This window comes from Lagopus muta, chromosome 5, assembly GCF_023343835.1.
Source record: "Lagopus muta isolate bLagMut1 chromosome 5, bLagMut1 primary, whole genome shotgun sequence".
Lineage (NCBI taxonomy): Eukaryota > Metazoa > Chordata > Aves > Galliformes > Phasianidae > Lagopus > Lagopus muta.
The window spans coordinates 50,420,508-50,440,463 of record NC_064437.1 but is presented as its reverse complement, the minus strand read 5'-3'; the positions used below and the strand labels follow the sequence as shown (position 1 = coordinate 50,440,463).

At 42.1% G+C, this 19,956-nt stretch overlaps 1 protein-coding gene and 1 long non-coding RNA gene across 4 annotated transcripts in view; one reads left to right on the top strand and one right to left on the bottom strand.

Moving 5' to 3' along the window:
- LOC125693780 (uncharacterized) overlaps positions 1-19,956 on the bottom strand; it is a 55,708-nt gene that overhangs the window by 15,556 nt on the left and 20,196 nt on the right. For all 3 annotated transcript variants that reach the window (XR_007377245.1, XR_007377246.1, XR_007377247.1), the window contains 3 exons: positions 17,971-18,113; positions 17,072-17,212; positions 10,819-10,945 (listed from right to left, as the gene is read on the bottom strand). This is a non-coding gene — a long non-coding RNA (uncharacterized LOC125693780). The remainder of the gene's footprint in view (positions 1-10,818; positions 10,946-17,071; positions 17,213-17,970; positions 18,114-19,956) is intronic.
- On the top strand, positions 2,412-6,661 carry PPP1R3C (protein phosphatase 1 regulatory subunit 3C). Its single transcript, XM_048946085.1, has 2 exons — positions 2,412-2,562; positions 4,128-6,661. The coding sequence occupies exon 2, from the start codon at positions 4,129-4,131 to the stop codon at positions 5,071-5,073; it is 945 nt and encodes a 314-aa protein (XP_048802042.1). The 5' UTR covers positions 2,412-2,562; position 4,128; the 3' UTR covers positions 5,074-6,661.

The window sequence follows — 19,956 nt, the reverse complement described above, 5'->3', positions numbered from 1 at the left end:
CTTCGGGTCACCGAGTAGCCACTGAGCTGCTGTGTGCAGTCCATATTTACTAACTTGGGCAACAGCATGTCCATGAAAAGCTCTGCATCTCACTACTATTGGGTTGGCTGTTTGTTTTGTTTTGTTTTCTTTTCTTTTCTAAGCGTATCACTTTAAATAATCTTTGATGAAGTTTTCTAAGCCAGGAAAAAATGATTATTTAAACCCAACAGGAACAAAACACTTTATAGTGGCAAAAAAATACAGCAAGCAGTAGAAACATGTGCAGAAAGGGGTACTTGGTGCAACCACTTGTGTGCAGGCTTCAAGCATGAATCAGCCTGGAATAAAACAGCTGCCCAGGTCCTATCTGTGGCGTGCACATGGAAAGCACAGCCCACCTGTGGGCTGTGCAGGTGGATGTGGTTCCACATGGCCTGGTGGTTCTATGGGACAACAACTTCAGTAGCACAGGCTCACTACACCTCTCTTGAGTTGCTCACTCATGCTTTAAAATGTGTAAATACAGAACATTTAGTAAGTACCAGCCATTTATGCCCTTGGGGGTCGTGGGCTTCAATTTCAACCCCTGGCAGAAGCATTTGTAGCACAAAAGACAAAAAAAAGAAACCTAGACACTCTGCAAGCAGTAAGGCTTGAAGAGCAGTTTTCTGGCACATTCCCTAAGCAAACAATGAGGAAATATCACCTGCCACTGAGAGGAAGCCAGCAGTCATCAGGAGATAAGGAAATGGAGAGGAGGGATGTGACATGGGGAGCAGAGGATCAGGGAAGGTCATCCTGAATAGATGGCACCAGGGAGCAGGCCAGAACCTTCCCAGTCCTTGCCTGCACTGCCAGGTAGTGCCTCAGACTCCATCTGGGTGACATCTAGTGTCACATACTGGCACAAAGGGCAGGAACTTCAGTCACCAAGAGTCCTGCTAAGGAACTGAAGCCTTTCTGTCCTATGAATGCCCTCATTGTACACACAGAGGCAGTGTACAGGTCTGCGTGCCATGCTTCAGTCACTAGAAGAGACTTCTCCCTCCAGCACTTTCAAGGCTGTTAGTTTCTCTGCTTCCATGCAGCCTGAATCCAAAATGAAGGCATCACTGTCACTTGCCATGCCTCGGCCTGTGCTGATGTGCTGTCTCCTAACAACCTCACACACAGCAGTAGAGCCTTTCATTCACAAACCATGTAAAGAAAAATAATTTGGATGAGCCAGAAAAATCTTGTTATTTTCTATTCTTTTTTACTGTAAGCCCCCTTCACTTCATGTAGAGCACGGTGCTTCCTGCTATTCATTGTGCACAGACTCATCTACTGATTAAAGCTCAAAATAGCTCACAGACTCATTATCTCATTGTACAGCATGAGTGCAGGTCTGCCCCTGGGGGAGAGCGAGCAGGAAGGTGACAGTGAAACCACGCAGCCACAGCAGGCTCACACAGCCGTGGGGGCAGGCAGTGATGGTGTGGCTGTGGTCATGCTGCAGAGGCCACGTGCTACTGCTTTCTGTTCCTTTGCTCTTGAAATAGCTAACAGCTACAACATGGGAAGTACAGCAGGACCTCCAGCACCCTCACACTGCTGTGTGCGGGAGGTGAACAGCCAATAGCACCATTCAAATGAAACCTCTGGTTTTGTCACTTTAGACAAAGACAGGTGTAGCCCAGGATGACAGACTTCAGACCCTGACAACATAGGTTTCCAGCTCCTTTTCATCAAATCTGACAGTTTGCAGTTTCAAGCTGGTGTTACTCTTGTTCTGCTAGCTAGTGTCCTGCTAAAGCAGCAACAGGAAGAAGCTCCACATCGACACATTAAGCAATATTCACTTGGAAGTCCCATACAGCAAACCTATTTGCTTTCCTAGTTCTGGGAAAGGCCTGCTACGAGTGAGTGCCATATGAAGCTCCAGCCGCCCCGAGGCGTGCTGAGGCTATGTCACCCCCTCTCCTTTCCAAGGGATGCAAGGGATGCAGGTAGTCTGAGTGGGTCACAGAGCTCCCCATTCCAAACACTGCTGTGAGACACGCATCCTCCAACGCAGCCAGCGCCCTCGACCGTACAGAGCCAACACAGCAGGGCTCGGGCTCTTAGAGGCAAAAATATCGAAGTTATTTCCAGCACAGCAGTTTTGGAAACGACTTTGTGGGATGGGAGTGGGGAGAGAAGAGCCCTCGATGTACCAGGAAGCAACGGCACGCCAATACCTCGCGGCTACCATCACACCGCGCAAACAATAACAACCGCCGAAGCCCCAGGAGGCGGCACGCGGCGCCGCCCGCCCCGCAGCCCCGGCTACGTGGAGCGACTGCGGCTTCCCCCCCCCCCCCCCCCGCCTCGGCACGCACAGCCCCGCCGCGCCGCGCCCCGGGGCCGGGCCGAGCCCGGCGCATAAAGGCAGCGGCGCGAGGAGGCTCGGGAGGAACGGCACCGCACTGCCCGTGCGTTGCCGCAGGTGAGCGCCGCCGGCCCGGGACCCCGCTGGCTCCGCTGCCCCGCCCCGCCCCGCGCTGCGCCTGCTCTCCCTCGGTGCAGTTCTAGCGTGCGCTTCGAGCCCCGCAGAAGGAAGTAAGTAAAGGGGAGGGGGGAATAAAATCGATTTTCATCCTTTTGGGGAATGAAACCTCAAAGCTTGCACTATGCTCCTATCAGGCTTGCAGAAGGACTTAACATTTGCCTTCTGAACGCTGCTGAACCCCATCATCTTTTGCTGGCAGATTTTTGCCTCTCCTAGCAGCATAGCTGTTCCATTATGCTGCTTTTTTTTTTTTTATTATTATTTTTTAATGTTGTATAACCTTAGGAGCAGCAGCCTATGGAGCTGGTCATGGAAACTGGAGAGAATACAATCCTGTTTCTGCTAAAAGCCAAACAAAACTTGATAAATCTGATGCTGGTACTCCACTACCTATTATGGTAAATGCTGCCACGGTTTAAGACAGGGAAAAAAAAAAAAAAAGCAAGAAGAAGAATGAAGAGGTCAATGCAGATTCTGCTTTTTTGGCAGTGCTCTGGAATACCAGTGAGAACACTGGGAAGGAGAATGCCATTTATTTAAGTGACAAAGCAAGTGCTCTTGTTTCCCATGACTCAACAGAAATCCATATTTCCTATAAGGATTGGGTCCTTACCAGAAGAGATGCACTGCAGTAGGAGCCCCTTCTGCAAATACTCCTGCTAACTGACCTTGGTTTTAGCATCACAGAATCACAGAGTATCCCAAGTTGGAAGTGACCTGCAAGGACCCCAGAGTCCAACTGCTGGCTCCATGTAGGACCATCCAAAACTCAAATCATATTTGAGAGCATTTTGTAAAATAAATGTGGTTTTCATCATCTGAGAGAGAGGTTTAGGAATAAATCTTAAAGAAAGCTGTAGCGGTCTTATCAAATGCTTGCAGCAGCTGTTAGGCATGGACTTTGGGGGATATAAGGGCTGTTTTTAATACAGTAGTCAGAACATAAATGAAGAAAAAGTTCTCCTTCAGCTCCTTTATTCTTTCCCCCATTTACTCAGCAGTGTTCACAGTGCAAACCAGCTTTCTTAACTAGACCTCGATTAATAGCTCATATCTGATTTAACTAAAAGCCAAATTGCCTAACAAATTCACTTCTGATTATTCAGAGTTCTAGGGTGATGTGGTATGTAGCATTCTAGCTGTTGATCTTATGGGATAGGTAACTTGATTAATGTAGTGCTGTCTGCTCAAATGCAGCAGCTGATCCAGTCTGTTAGAATTTGAAGACTCAGCTCAGAGTCTCTGAAAGAAATTGAAGTGAATGAGCACTTTCACTGTAACTTGATCTATATGGACTACACACTAGAATGTTCTTTTATGTGCTTTCAGGAAGATGTGTTTAATTAGCTGTTACTAAAGTCCATGTTTCAGAGGTTTGGAAAAAGCAAATGAGATTCAATTTGTATTGAAAAATTGCAGAATTGTAAAGAAATGACAATATATTCACTCTGTTTCCTATCTTGAACTGTCAATATTAATTTAGGCTGCATTAGTTAAAGGTGTGCAAAGAGAAGGTCATGAATAATTAAGACAGCAGATGAAGCAAAAATGCATTCTCAACAAGCTTTTCCCTGATGGAACAAACAATAACACGGTGTCTTTCTGCTCATTTCAGAATGATTCAGATCTTAGATCCGAGACCCTTGCCAAACTCCATCATGCCTGTGGACGTGGCCATGAGAATCTGCCTAGCCCATTCACCACCTCTGAAGAGCTTCCTCAGCCCCCTTGAGAGCTGCCAGAGAAATAACTTTGTGAACAGATTCAAACCTCTCAGACCATGTCTCCATGTGAGACGTGACTCTGAGGCACAGAACAGTGACTGGAACCACTCGTCAGCCCGAGCCAAAAAGCGAGTTGTGTTTGCAGATTCAAAGGGGCTCTCCCTGACAGCAATACACACTTTCTCAGAGGTCCAGGAGCACCCTAGCTGGGATCTCCAGTTTGATCTTATAGGTCTTGAAAGCATAACCTCTAACCTGAAGCTTCATGAGGAGAAAAACTTGATTCTGGATTTCCCACGTCCCTCTGCTGACTACCTGGACTTCAGGAACCGCCTGCAGAAGAACTTGGTCTGTCTGGAGAACTGCAGCCTACAAGAGAAGGTGCTGTCAGGCACTGTGAAAGTAAAAAATGTGAGCTTTGAGAAGAAGGTTCATGTTCGAATCACCTTTGATACGTGGAAGACTTACACGGACATGGCGTGTGTATACATGAACAATATTTATGGTGATTCTGAAAATGATACCTTCTCATTTACTATTGACTTGCCTCCTGCCATTCCTTCTCAAGAGAAAATAGAGTTCTGCATTTCCTACCAAAGTGGAGAGCGTACCTTCTGGGACAATAATGAGGGGCAGAATTATAAGATTCTCCATGCAGAGTGGAAATCTGATGGTGTTCGGATACCATCTGCCACAAAAGACTGTTTTGATGTTCCAACTCCAAGGAGAGGGCAGGAGAGAGAGCCCGATCATCTCGGCAGTCCAAGGCTGTCCAGTGGCCTCTTTCCCCAGTGGCAGAGCTCAGGTGGGATTGAAAATTCATCACCATATTGGTGACAGACACTATCTTGGAAGTGTTCTTACACTTGGCAACAAATCAGTGTTAGCTTTCTGGTTCACATAACTATATAACAAAACCACCGGCAGCTGTGGCTGCCTTTGCAACTCCAAATTCAGCAGTCTGTTGGGACTCGTTAAGCCATATTATGTTATTGAAGTTCTTAGCCAAAACTCAACCTTGGAAAGAAAGGCAAACAAGATAAAACCCATGCATATACCACCGACTAGAAATAGCATGCCTGTATCTTAAGTATATGCGACTTGCTTTCTGCTGTTATCTCTCCTGAGTCATTAGGCAGGAGACTCTGTTAGGAGCTATGGAAGGTGACAGTATCTTAGCAAGCTGTAGCAGCTGTATGTGTGTGAATGCATGTGCACAGAGGTGTCACAGAAGCAGAACATCACAGTCCATTTTGTGCCTGTTAGCGCAGCAAAGCTGAGGCAGTGCTCTCAGGACTGAGGCTTGCAATGACCTACATGCTTGTAGCAGTGGCAGGTAGGACTGCATGGCTAGGATTTGTGGCTTCAATAAAGATTAGGAAACTTGGAGCGGATAATGGAAAAGTGGGAGAAGGAGAAGAGGTAAGATGTGCTGCCTAACTTGGAGATGGACAATGTGTTGATGTCTTCAAAGCTGGCTTTCTAAATAAAGGAAAAATTTATGAAATTAAAAAGGAAAACACAGAAAATGATGCAAAGTGAGTGGTGGAAGTGTCTTTGGGAAGACATCTCTGACCTCACTGGCCTTGGGAATAATGGATATCTTGCATTTAAGATCAAATCGAACCTTGATTTCTACCTTCATCATTCTACTCGCTTGACAGGCTGATGGTTACCTTCTAATGTTAAAAGAAAAATGTGCCTTTAAAAAAACAGTCACTATACATGCCAAAAGTAAAGGCTGAAGCCAAGGTTAGTGTATAGACTTAGACTGAATGATTTGTAAATGTCTTAGCCTGTGGCAGCATTAGGTGATTTCACTCATTTCCTGATCTAGTCTTATAGCACCTAATGGTTGAGTATCCTGCTCCCTATTGCAGTCAGAGATAACTTTTGAAAAGTGTGTAATATAGGAAAGGTCCTTCATATTGAAGACAGTGAATTAGCTGCAGTTGGTGAAAGCTAATTTCTTTTAAAGAGCAGAATTGCTGCTAGTTTTTCTAGAATGAATATAGGCTTGCACATAAATAGAAAACTGCTCAGTTTTATTGTACCTCATTTTAGAAGTTTTTTTCTTTTTAAACAAGCGTATATTTTATATCACATGCTTGTAATTTAGCTTCCTGAGCCGTCAAACTGTAAACATGGTCTGTATTTCATGCAAGATTTGTGTGGGAAATTGTCCAGCATATACTCAGCAGTTGTAAATGCTGGCACACCTTTTAACTGTAAAGAAGTGTTGTTAACATCAAAATACATGTGACTTGTGAAATAGCCCCAGTCTGAAGCTACTTGCAGTGTAATGAGAAGATAAATGCTAAAATGAAGTAAGTCTCTTCCACTGATTGCACTTTTTTTTTTTTAATGTAACCCATGCTGTTAAGTGTCTACTAGCTATTTTAAGAATAAATTGTGTTTTGATACATCTGGTTCTTATTGAGTCAACTCAATGTGCTAATTCCATTCCTTCTTTAAACAACTACAGTTCCAACAGGAGCATGAGGCATAGCAGGTTTGCTCTGTGCCACCAGCTATTGGTAAAGTTGACTATAGTATGGTATCTCAGCACAACATCTGATGTCATCCTGAAGATGAAATCCAAACTCTTCACTGAATAAGAGGTTATCAAGAGTGTTAGCCTTACATTATTGTCATTTAAAACAAACAAACAAAAAAACTGTCTGTCTCACTCATGTTTTGGTTTTGACACATTTCTCTAGTGCTTCTCCTGTTACAGGGGTACTTCCATCCCAGTCCAGTGGCCTGAGTTTCCTGCTGAGCTGTAGCATATGTGATGCATGCCTGGGTGCACCTAGACAATAGTCCTTAATGTCTTCTGGCTCACTTTCACCTGGTACTTAGCTTGTTATGCTGTCTTTGCAGCTATTGCTGCTATTCAGGGGAGGGGGAGGTTTTGTTTCTCCTTATGCTTAGGAGCCAGCTCAACTGCCATCAGTAGTACCAAACACTCACCAAAGAAAAATTTCTCCCTTTGAGCCAGTCTTTCACTGTTGACACTGTTCTGTGGACCCATCCTTTCAAGTATTTGGGGTGGAGAAAACACTAAATAACTATGCAGTGTCCAAGTCTGCAGAGAACAGAAGGGTCTGACGCATTCCTGCTTCTGCTAGATGCCAATTTAGACCAGCACAGAGCAGGAACAGCCTAGCCAGCACTGGTTGTACACCAGATACATGGGATTTCCCAACTTATTAAGAAAATTCAGTGACAAGATGCAATCTAGTTCAATCTGTTGCATGCAAAGTCAGCAAGAGAGGTGGTTTTAATTATGAAAAAGAAATTCCAAAAAGACAAGACACAACATAGCTTTAATAGCAAGTTTCTGAACTAGGTAGTGAACATAGGGTTTCCACTTTACAAAGCCTGGTTGGTCCACCTACCAACCTCAAACTGTACTAAGGCAAAATTGTACTTTGTAAATAACTCAGTGTCTTTCTGTGCTAGAGCTCTGGGGCCATGACACATACTGCACCACCCTGCTCTAGGAAGTGAACTGAACAGAGATTTGTAACAAGTGGCTTGAAGGCTCCTCTGTCTCGATGTGAGACTTCACTTAAGCAAAACAAAAGCAAAGCTTCTTGGGTAGAGCCAAAGCCTTTCGCAATGAGGAAAAGCAGCACTTCTTGTCCTCCAGCCAAGTTCTGGGAACAGCCATCAGGACTCAAAATGCTTACTTGTTCTTCTCTTGACTGAGACGTAAATCACTTAAAATACCAAAAACCAGCTTATTTTTAACAAGTTTTAGCTTTAAGACAACTTCTGTGCAAAAATGCCTTGCAAGATCACGTTTGCCCAGTAAACAGGCAGTGCTTTTGCTGTGTTTCAGCATTTCCTGAGAACATAATTAGAATTCACACAGGCAATTAATGAATATTAACTTCTTTAATTGTACATAAATGAATTACCATAATTTATATGGTATATTTGGTAAATTAATGGCTATATGGTACATTTTAAGGTAATTATATATATACAAAGCATAAGCTTTTATCCCTTTCAGACAGTTATAAGCTTTAAAATGAAACATAATAAAGAGCAAAAGGTTTCAGTGAGGCCAAAATAAGGTAAGGCTGCCTTCAATCTTCTCTTGAGATCTCTTCCTTCTCCTCCTATACCAAGAATCAGCTGTACTGACTGGCATTTGCTTAATCTGCTCTTACATCCCTCTAATGATGGAGGGTTCACATCTTTCCAATTACTCTTTTCTCTTCTTACCTTAAAAGAGGCTCCTGAGGCCATAGCCTAACTAAAATTAAGCTCCCAATTAGCCGTATTCTGCATAGACAGGAAGAGGAAACTATTGCTGTCTTTTTGCAGTAGCCTGTAAGTTCTTGAGAATGAGTAACAGCTTTTTTGCCTCTCCCTACATCCCTTCTCTAGAATCTGTAATGCTTCATTTCATGAAAAAAATGAGTATTTCAGCTTATAACGCACTTGTGGATAGGAGCCTGTCTGACCTTTGGAACTTCCTTAAGGCAGAAATACCTTTTTCAGCCAGCTCTGATTAAAGTCTGGCTGCGTGGTCCTCAATTTCAGCAGTGAAAACATTGTGCTGCCTGGAACCCGTCTGTTCATTGTTCAACTGACTTCACAAATCCTGTGCAGTAAGGCTTGGGAACATACATCACTTCTGAGGTGCTTGACAGACCGTCTCTGAAGCCTACAACAACTAGGCAGATTGAATCAATGATACAGTTCACTGGGCATTTAATTTAAGGATGTTATCACCCCCATTAAGAACATTCATCTTTTTGTGCACCTCCTCCTTGTGTTACATACTTCTAACTCTCTAGCCTTTGCTCATCTCCCTTCTGGATCAGTCACCAAGATGGTAAGCCTTCATGTTTTCTGTGCCAAGAATGGAGTTGTCTGCTTTAGGGATAAAGTTCATGCCAGATAGGTAGACTGACTTCTGTTTATGCAGTGTTTGCTGCAAATGGCCCAATGCTGATTTCAGTGAGTGCATCTTTTGAAGTGTAAGGTAGAAAATACCTTAATTATGCTAATTAATTATGCTAGTTAATTATGCTGAGGCAAAGCAAGAATGCAGCACTAGGGTCCAACTCAGTTCTGGATAACTTTGCAACATGCTGTGCATTAAATCCTCAGCTTACTTTGATCATAGGGGAATGAGGCTCAGAACTGGGCTTTCTAACAGCACTGTCAGGAAGGTTATGGTTACAAGAAGTTAGCAACCAGAGCTGATTCAAGGGAAAGTAACCAGTGCTTAAACAAAAACCAGAAAGCAGAAGTCAGAAAAAGTTGGTCTACAGTTTACTATATTATGATAGAAATAAATGAGGAAGAGTAAAACCCCTTGAGAAGCTAAATTATTTGCTTCAAAAGGGTTCCTGGAGAAATGCTTTTGCTTTCTCTTCATAGTTCGCCATCATAGCATTTCAGATGCCATCGGCACTGAAGCATTTTGCACCTTGCACTGGAGCATGATAGTGGTACTTCTACACTCTCAGTTGGTGGCAATAGGACCGACACAGCAATTCCCCTCTCCTGCTGCTGCGCACTGCACAACTCCTGCCATAGGCAAGCTCCTCTTTCCCCAGTTACAGCCACAGTTAACCATGAGGTCAAATCTGGGAAATAGCCATGTCAAGAGCAAACAGCTGCATTTTTTAAAATAACATGTCTTACTGGTCCTCCTTTGAGAAAAAATCTTTTCAAAAGAGAGGAAGAATTCATAATGCACAGCAAACATCATCAACTAGAATAAAGGAAAATTCAAGAGTGAGGACTTTTTATTTTTAAATTTTAGTTTTAAAGGCTTTTCTTTGCAAGATCCTTTTGTCTCCTGCCTTCCCATTGTCAATCTCCCTACAGTTTCCTTGGCCTCAGAAGAGAAAGCCAATGTGCCTGGAACTAATTCAGTATATAAGGAGACAGGCTCTGAAGGCATCCAGCTGTTCCACAGTTAGAAAAAAAAAAAAAATAAATGTAGATTTAAAAAAACAACAAAGCCAAAACAAACAAACAAAAAACCAAACAGCTCTATTCCTCAACTAATTACATACCTCATTACAGTTGGATCAGCTCAGGTCAAGATACATTACACAGACCTCTTTGACTTTGCTCTGACCCCTGAAGTGAACCACTGACCTCAGGAAAGTAGCTCAGCCCATCACTACTCTGCACAGCCATAGCCAGTGATTGGTCCATTCCATAAAATGTTAAGGCCACACACTACAAGAACAGGCAGGAACTGCAAAGTTCAGTGGTTACAACTAAAAATTCTGTGTTCAGGTGACAATCAGATATTGAATATCAATACCCTTCAAACACTCCATCTAGCACAGCAAAGGTTTGAGAGACAAAAGCTTGTCAAATATTCCACCCACCTTCATTCTTCCTTTAGAAGAATTCCAGCCTCCTTTTGCCCTCAAAGATGGATAATCGAAACCAGCACACAATCTCCCTATCTCTAGCTACTACCTCTGCTACCACAGCCGTAAAACTGTTTACGTTTTGCTCTGCATAGGAAAGTCAGGAACCACTAACTTCCAAGCCATTTTCCCTAGCCCTTGAGTTTCAGGCTATAGTCTTTCTTACCTGGTGTTGTCTTCTGGAAGACTGTGAGCATCCAAATTGCTGGACTGTGTCATTTTCAGAGGTCTATCATCATTTTCCTCAGGAAGGATAGAAGGGCAGATGTGTAATACCACCACAGGGGAACCATCTGCTGGTTGAAAGGAGACCCAGAAATTGAGATTACACAAGTTAGGACTCCCCATAGGTCTTTAGAACAAGAGCCAAGAGCCACTTCCGCTAGTAGATGAAAATGATGCATAAGGGATAGGTGTTACTGCTGAAGTTAGTCTTCTGTGGGCCTTCTGTCAACCTAGGAATGATAGGTTAGTGCTGAGTGCTGCATTAGCAGCAGCTGAGAAAATGGGAGTAGCAAATGCTGATTGTATGGCACACATGGTAATTATTTGCTGAATAACTGAATGGCGCTTCTCATCCTCCAAATCAAGCCTCTCCCCTGCGGAGTAAAATAGAAGGGAGGTTTCATAGGCCCTTATCTTAGCACCCTAGCTGTACTGGGACCATTGAAACCATAAGCCCAGAGCACCAGTAGAGAAATCAGCAGAGAAAATGCTGGGTATTTTGATCCATGGGTGTCTTAGAGATGTTCTTGGAGCACTTGCTGCCCTTGCTTGTAGAAAATGAACAAGGTAGATGAAGGTTTACCCATCCTCTAAAAAAAAAATTCTTAATTTGCACCTATGTTTGCAGAGACTGGCAGAGTAATATTCACTTCCCACTCATGGTAGCTTGGATGTTAACAGGCAAGAGCTTGTAGGAAATTCCTGGGCAACACTGAGAGCAGCACAGATCTTGTTAGAGGAAGCAAGAATCAGTGCAGGTGTGAGGTGTTTCTGGCTACCTATAGAGCCCACTCTGTTGGAGGAGAGAGTGATGGGGCACCATGCATGGCAATAAAAGCCTCTGTTCCAAGTTCCACATGCAGCTTGACCAAAGAGCCTAACTTGGTCAATTTGTAGCTAGGGCTACTAACTAGAATGAAAAATTCTCATTGCCTTGTTTTATCTGGCACGGAAGCCTGCTGGACCATTTCAGGAGAAAAGGGGAAAGTACTTTTATCTGTAGCCCTTTTGGCCAGAAAAAAGACTGGATTATAGATTGATGGTTAACTGCAGTTTTTAGCAGTCAAAACAGTTTGACAAAAAAAACAAAAAACCACCAAAAACTAAAGTAAGAGGTATTCACTTACTTGATCATTCTGATGCACAAAGCTGAGTTTCTTAAAAATTGTGGAAAGAATGGGAAGTGAATTTTCTCTGCTCCTAAAGCAACATCATTAACAGCTCCTGCTGTCACTTTCTGAATGGCCAATGGATGATTTCCAGACACCATTCTAACCCTTTTCCATTTCTTCTTTTTTACCAAGGTTTTTTAAATCCTCCAGGAAAAGCTGTTACTTACAGAAATGCTCTCCTGTCCCACTTTTGGAGCTCTGCTCAGACAGCAGGGTTACCACCTGTCCTGTGAGACTGAAAACCAGAATAAATTCCTAATATCCTACCTTTATTTTTATATTGTTCTCTTGCGAATTAGAGTAGTGTCATTCACAGGCACAGAACCCATGGTTTAGGTACCACAAGGACAATTGCCACAGGTTTAAAATAATTTTGAGACAGCAGTGGCTGTACTTTCATTGATGGTTTCAGTTTTTGTCAGAGCTACTTGCTTTTCCTCCTCTGATACACAAGTTGGGCACGACAGCAAGGGATCCTCTGCAGCATTTTGTGTATTTGTGTTCCTTTATAGAGACAACTGTGCGCAGTTGTTTGCAACATATTCTTTTCAATTGTTTTTTTAAAATCACAGCCTCTTGCAGCTCATCATTTTTGTTGCTTTAGTCTGCCTGTTGTGGGTCTACATAGGAGGCTTGGTCTGACGCTGCTGCTGGAGAGCTCTCTGCAGGATGGTTCCTCTTAAACCACTGCCAGTCCTGCAGGAGGGATTCCAGCCATTCTGTTCAAGCATCTTCCATAAGCTGTTGTTCTCCAAAGGGCACTCCTTTTCAACACTATAAACACATGGTTTCCCTGGACAGTGTGGATCCCATCACATAATGGTTCAAATTAAGTGTTTCCATCCTGCAGTAAATTGGGGACGTGTGTGACTGCCTCCCAAAGTGGCAAGCAGTACAAAAGGGAAAAAGAATGTGGACTGGAGTCCCTGGATGTTTTCCACCATCCGGTCCTTAATGCTTGCCATGAGTTCCTTGCTTCCCACGCTGGCTGCCAAACACCAGACAAGAATTAGGGGATGGCTGGGTCAGCAAGGGCTGTGCTGCAGCCCAGTCTGGTGAAGGAAATGTTCCTCTGCTCTAAGGAGACACTGAAATAGTTGTGCTGACAGCATTTGCTTCCTCTTAAACAGCTATTTTACTCCTACATTTGACAGATGGACCAGTGACAGGGAGATGAGTGCTGAAAGCCTCCGGCTAATTTTACTGATTTGAAAACATAACTGAGAAATATATGTATTTTTATCCCTCCCAATTTTCACAGAGTTTTTACTCTTTTCATTCAGCAAATGCCAGAGCTACAAATGATATTTAAATTTAATTTAGCAAGAAATGGAGTGGAAGGTAGAGATGTGAAGGTTTGGCTGATCTGAAACAACTGTTTGGCCATCCTAAACCATTTCACCCATCTTCATGTTTTTGCAGGCCAGGTGAGCATTTCAAACATAATTAGCAAATGTACTTTCAGTACAGAGACTGCTTCTGGAGCAGGAGGACCCACTTTTGATTTTCATGCCTGCACTAACCAGCTGGATTGCCTACCCTACTTCAAACATGCTCCAAATACAGAGGCTGCTCTGAAAGTAATGCTTCCTATTTTATTGTGTTGGCCCATGATGTTAGAGGTGGATGTTGGTGTTATGACAGTAGAGGTGAACCTTCCTGATGTTATTCCATTACATGTTGCCATGTGACAGATGGCAGCAGATGAGGAGTCTGACACAATAGCAGATGACATGGAAGTGTGTGTGAAACAAAGGAGTGTCATTGAATTCCTCCATCCAGAACAAAAAGGGCAACCATTGACATTCATTCATGCTTGTTGAATATTTCTGGAGTCTAAACAGTGGATGTGAGCGCAGTGAGGTAGTGGGTGGTGCGTTTCAGCAGTGGTGATGGAGACAGTGGGTCACCTCTGCTGGTGCAGCATGCAGGCTCTTGTTCATCATTGGTGAAAATGCATAGCTAACAGTTACAATTTTGAAAAAGTGTTTTGTAACTGAGTTACTGAGTTAACTGTTAACTGTTGTAGCTTCTGTGGAAATTAATAGGAGGCATTATTTTCAGAGCAACCTACGTAGTACATTTCTCTCAAATAGTTCCATTCTTTTATGACCAGATCAGGCTTTCTTCCATTCTTCAGCACTGTGCAGTATTTCCCTCACACTTCCTGAATTCTCAAACTTGCAATGGAGCTGTTCTCACCTTATATCCTGCTTGAAATGCATAGGCTGTATGTGCTGCTGTGAGTCACCAGTAATTACACTCCCATCTGTTGGAAAGACACTGGGGATGGAGTTGAAGGTGATTCAGCAAAACATTTCATTATCAATATCATACTGGCAGTCATCACGCCTGAGTCATCATCTTCACTCTGCACAATCACAGGCTATCGTGTAATGGAACTGTCCCTAAAGGCTTTCTGTAGTAGCCTGAAATATGCTGTGCCATTATACTTGCAGACTGCAAATCAAAGCACTAAAAAAGGGCAGAGTTGGTGCCTAAATGCTGTGAGCAATTTCACATTTGCCTATCCTGTCAACCATTTGTCTCTCAGTTCTCAAAAAACATAGCACTGAAGTCAGAAATCAGTTTATTCTGATGAGTCAGTGCTCATGGTATTATCTTGGCACACTGAAACACTAGCAATTAAACCTTATTTTCCAGTTGTTCTGCATTTCTAATCACTGCCAGTTCTTATGTATTTCTGGATTATTACTTGCTGTGAAGGAGATGGAGGCAGATGGCCAAGAAGGTATCAGTCGTGCCATGCTCATGTCAGTCTAATTGCAGTTAAAATCTGCCATCTGAACAAAACACCCTGAAAGTATATAGTGAGTCCACTGTGAGGTTAAGCTGCCACATCTATTAAAACAATAGCAAAACAGCACTGGATAATATGGTAAAAGGAACCAGTGTAGTTAATTGTGTGGTTGGCTTAGTTAATATTTGTTATAAATTACAGTAATTAGCAATGTAAACTGAAGTCAAAGACATTTATTCCAAGATTTAACTGCTTTTAATTTCTTTTTAAACTGGTATGGAGGTGGGTAGCTATTTATGAGCCTGAGGGTAGAACACTGCTGTGGGCACAGGGAGGCCATTCTGCTGTACATGGGCTCACTGACCTGCCCTGCCCATGCCTTCCCTTGGCCCATCTTCCACAACAAAGCCTACTGGTTGTGCAATATTTTATATGGGCAAGTCAGTTAAGGGCCAGCATGAAACCAGGAAACCCATTCCAGTTTGTGGTCTGTTAAGAATGAGATGCTCAACATCTTTTGCCTATCAAGCATATTACAGCAATGACATGCTGTCCTCTCAATGCTTTATAAGGCCAAGTGGATAATCTTTCCTTATCTCCTAAATATGTTTGATGTAACACCCTGAACAGCACTTGCAGAGCTAATAAGGACAGTATTTTTTATGGATGTTCTAATTTTTCAGAATTGCAATTTATTATTTGTTTACCTAGTATAAAGATGATATATTCTGCAAATATTTTCTTTAATGCTGACAATTTTGTGAAGGCATGTCAGAAAGGAAGTGCTGGATTTTTAGTGTAAACTGAAGAGACCACCTGAATGCTGAACAGGGAAAGAATAGAGCACAGTGACTGCAGTGACTGTGCTGAGGAAGTTGAATGTAACAGCAGATCTGATGCCTCCTAAGCTTGTTTCTGCATCTCAGTCATACAATTTTTTCCTAAATTCAAAATAGAGTCAGTTTGTGCTTTTTAAAGGCATTTCAAATCTGTCTCTGTAAAATCTACATGGTTATGGAAACCATTCAAGTTATCCAGTGTGGAAGTATGTCAAACTTTGCTCCTCTCAGTAATTTACTTAGCACTTTACTTAATTGTACTTTAAAAAAAATCACTCAGTGCAACACTGCCAAATGCCTCTATGCTTTTGTTTAAGTTTTCACCTCGCTAGCCTCATCCTATGAACACATATATTTTATCTTAAATTGTCACTGGATAAGATGCAAAAGCAATTCCTGAAGCAGTCCGAGGCTATTGTATTCCTCCATTCAACTGGAATAGAATTGAGTTTGAAGTAGGTATGTGGTTGCTAGAATTTTTCACAACTGATGTATTTCTGGACACTTATAGTCCCATAATTCTAAACAATTGAGAAATATTAACAATGAAACTGCAGCTGCTGTATATTATGCCTGCCTGCAGGACTAAGCAATAGCTAAATGAAGTTAGGGGCAGAGAGATTTTGATGCTAAAACTCCTCTCTGGATCTGGAACTCAGTGCAATGAAGCTCCCACTAGATTTCAACAATGCATCTGTCATTTGACCTGTGGTCGAACCTCTTCATTTTCAAATGAAAGGTGAATTCGTAATAAGATTAGAGTACACCTCTGATAATACTTGACAAAGAGGTAAAGGTGATTCATAGATAACTTGTATGTATTCAATGGATATTGATTTCCATGGAGAAAATGGCAAAATTGCTCTCTGAAATGCAAGCAGCATTTGTATTTTCCATAAGAAAATACATCTAATTTCTTTAAACAGTTCTACAGAGATCTTAAATAGCTGTTCAATGTAAAATGATGTTTTGTTCAAGTATATATAGTTTCAGGGACTATTTAACAGTGACCAGAAATAGACTTCACAGTGTAACACTTATTGAAAGTCAAATATCTTGTTATAAATATAGTCAAGATACCACAAAAGTATCTTCCCTAATAAGAAGCAAAACATAGCCATATATTATCCTGATTTTGGGGATACAGATGTAGCAAAATACTGATTCATAAACTTGCTTCCCCGAGCAGTACCATAAGAACACACCTATCAAGTTTCCAGGAGGATCCCACAGGAGCCCTACACTTCCTTATGAAGCAATATTCCAGCTTCATTTTCAATGAATGGTGTCTGCTTTTTAATGTAAAAATAGGGCATCATCTGACAGGTACATACACTCACCCAGCTCTGGGGTTGCTTTCATCTAATGCCTGTATTATAGAATAGAAAATGCTTTATGCTCACCTCAGACAGCTCTACTTACCTTGATTTAAAGCTCTTCCTCTTTTCTTTAGGAAGCTGATAGCAAACGTGAACACACTCAGGATCTTCTTGTAGGCAAATAGAAGTGTTTTCTATTGTGATTCTTTTACTTTCTCTATGTTATCCCCACCTCATCCTTATCCTGGATAATTAAGCAGCAAAATTACAAGAACGTGACATAATGAGGAAGAAATATCTCTATCAGATGACTGTACCCCACAGAGCTTCCCAGGAATTTTCAGGGAGGCTGAAGAGAGACAGATATAGACTGTATCAGCTTTGTGCCTTCCAGTTTTATCCCCAGTATAAGAACTCAGGTAGGTGAGGAGCTGCTTTGAGCAGCAGAGTGGGCTGCTCTGAAGTTACAGGGCAGTTGGTGTATAGACTACTCTGGGGATGTTTCTGACCATCTAGCTTGTCTTTTAGCCCTTTCCTGAGCTCAGCTGGAGCCCCAGCCTTACTCAGGCCTACACAGTAGAGCACATAAAGTGAAACCATTAGGCACCATTGCTATGTGAGGCTGCCCAGAGCTCACAAAGAGAGAAGGAAGTGGGGTGCAGGCCTTTTGCCAGGTCCCTTTATGGCACAAAAATCACAAGTGCCTAAAATACATCGGGTCGGGTTGTGGGTTTGAAAGTAGAGATACAAAGAGCATGAGGAGCAAATACAATCTGCAGAGTTAGAAGGCAAATGTATTTCTAGCCTTAAATTTTGGAAAAATGATGGGCCTGAGGCTTTGCCAGCCTGCCCTCTGTGCTCTGGGTGCTTCTGGAATCTGGGAGTCACGTCTAATCTCTCAGAACTGCTGAAAAGAGTTTTCCACAACCCAAACCCAAAACCACCACCAACACAGTTTAAGAGCTGAGATGAATTATCAGAGGTGTCAGACACCTTGCCTACCTCCAGCCCAAGAGATGTGTTCAATGGGAGGTTTCTGTGCTGGAGATGCATTAGAAACACTCTGTCTTCAGCTTCACTTCCATGAGGAGAAGGACTCCACGTTATCCATGTCAGAGCTCAACATCACAATCCCATTTCTAGTGCTAGAAGGTATGGTTTTTTTTCAGTTAACAGATGACTTGATTTCTACCTGCAAAGCATCTTGGGATATGCTAGTTGGAAGACCATAGAGGGCAGAACCTGCTGTAAATGGGCTAGCTTGCCATCTCTCTTCACCACATCAAGCCTAGCTGCATATAGACTACCCACCCTACGTAACAATGTCATCATCATGAGTTAGCATTGCACAGTTCAGATGAAAAGGCTGTCAAATTAAGCAGACTTAGTCTAGGAATAAGTTGTCAGTGAAAGTCACAGACCAAAAGCTTGCCAAAGCTTTTTTGCAGAAGACTGCAACACATACAAGTCATTAGTATATTTCTGTGGGAAGGCAGAATTTTGGAACCCACCATAGACAGTGTGTGAGCTCTGGTTCTCCTTTATGCCCCCCTTCTGAAAAATTGCCCTGAGTATCCCTAATGTCTACTACACAAAACTCCAATCTCTGCATTCACTGAATCCCAGATGCACTGTTAGGTTGTTCTGCTTTTTTGCTTTTATTAAGGGAGTGAATTCCTGTGAATTCTACTAATAAAAACACTTATATGCTACTTCACTAGAAACATTTATTCTCTGGAGAGAAACTCAAGAATTGTGCTGTGAGACAGCAGCATTCAGTGAATTGCTTTGATATGACTTGTTTCTTGAGAAACATTAATCTGGATAGTTCCCTTAAGAATTCATTATTGTCATGTCCCACTTGTAGACGGAGGGAAGGGGTGAACAGGTTCCACCACTGGCTTGAATTTATCCTGTATAGACCAGATATATTTAAAAAAAGTCACAGTAGGGAGGATACAATTCCATCATTGATTTATGTGCATAGCAGTAGCAAATGAGCAATGAAGTGAAAAAGTATTAAGAGCCGTCTAGCCAATGGGAAAAGTACCAAAATAAACATTTTAATAAAAACACGGATTCAGCAAACCAGCAAACCCAACACATTCTCAGGAATTTGGGTTTATTTAAGCTAAGTAAATTTGCTAAGACTGTTGTTAAATTGTTATAGAGGCACAGAACATGACCAAGGACAGTTCAGCTTAATTTGGACGTCAGAATATCAGGAAGAAAACCCCAGTCTTAGTGTAGATCAATCACTGCCCTCATCACAGAATAGTGAAAGTCCTAAAAGAGCTGCTCTTTCCCACAGACTGTGTCACTAAAGCTAGATGCAGTTGTATTTAAACATATATAAAACTAGACGTAGTGGTATTTGGGTATTCAGAGCCCAAATACCATTTACCATCAGCTGCTATACCCAAATACCATCAGCTGCTAGTCCTCACACTGTGCTTTGTCATTCTCTGTGAAATTGCTTCAAGCATCAGGAAGTTTTTTGGGGGAAAAAAAAAAAAAAAGTAGAGTAATGCAAGTGTATAAAATGTTCTGCCATCTTAACATGGTATGGCAAGTAACTTCTCATTAACAAGATTTTTGGTCAACTTGATTCCCATCTTCTGCTACAGGACAGGAAACGTTAGATAAATAATACTGGTGCTTACGGGAACTTACAAGCAGATTTAGTTAGGAACAAATGATGTGTGCTGTACAAACGGGGTGAGTTTGGAGAGTGTACAGCAGTTCTCTCAAATATATATTTACTGCTTAGGGCTGTCTCAGTCTATCAAATTAATATTTTCTAAGATGTGTTTATATAAAGTGAACCTAGCCTCTAGGGTACTTTTTATGTTCTATTTGGTATAAATACTTATTGTAACTTATTAGTGTACTTATTAGTGATTTATATAAACTGCACTATTATTTAATATAGCTCCCAAGAGCTTCAATGATAAATATTCAGGTTTGTTTTTTAAGAGAAACAGATGC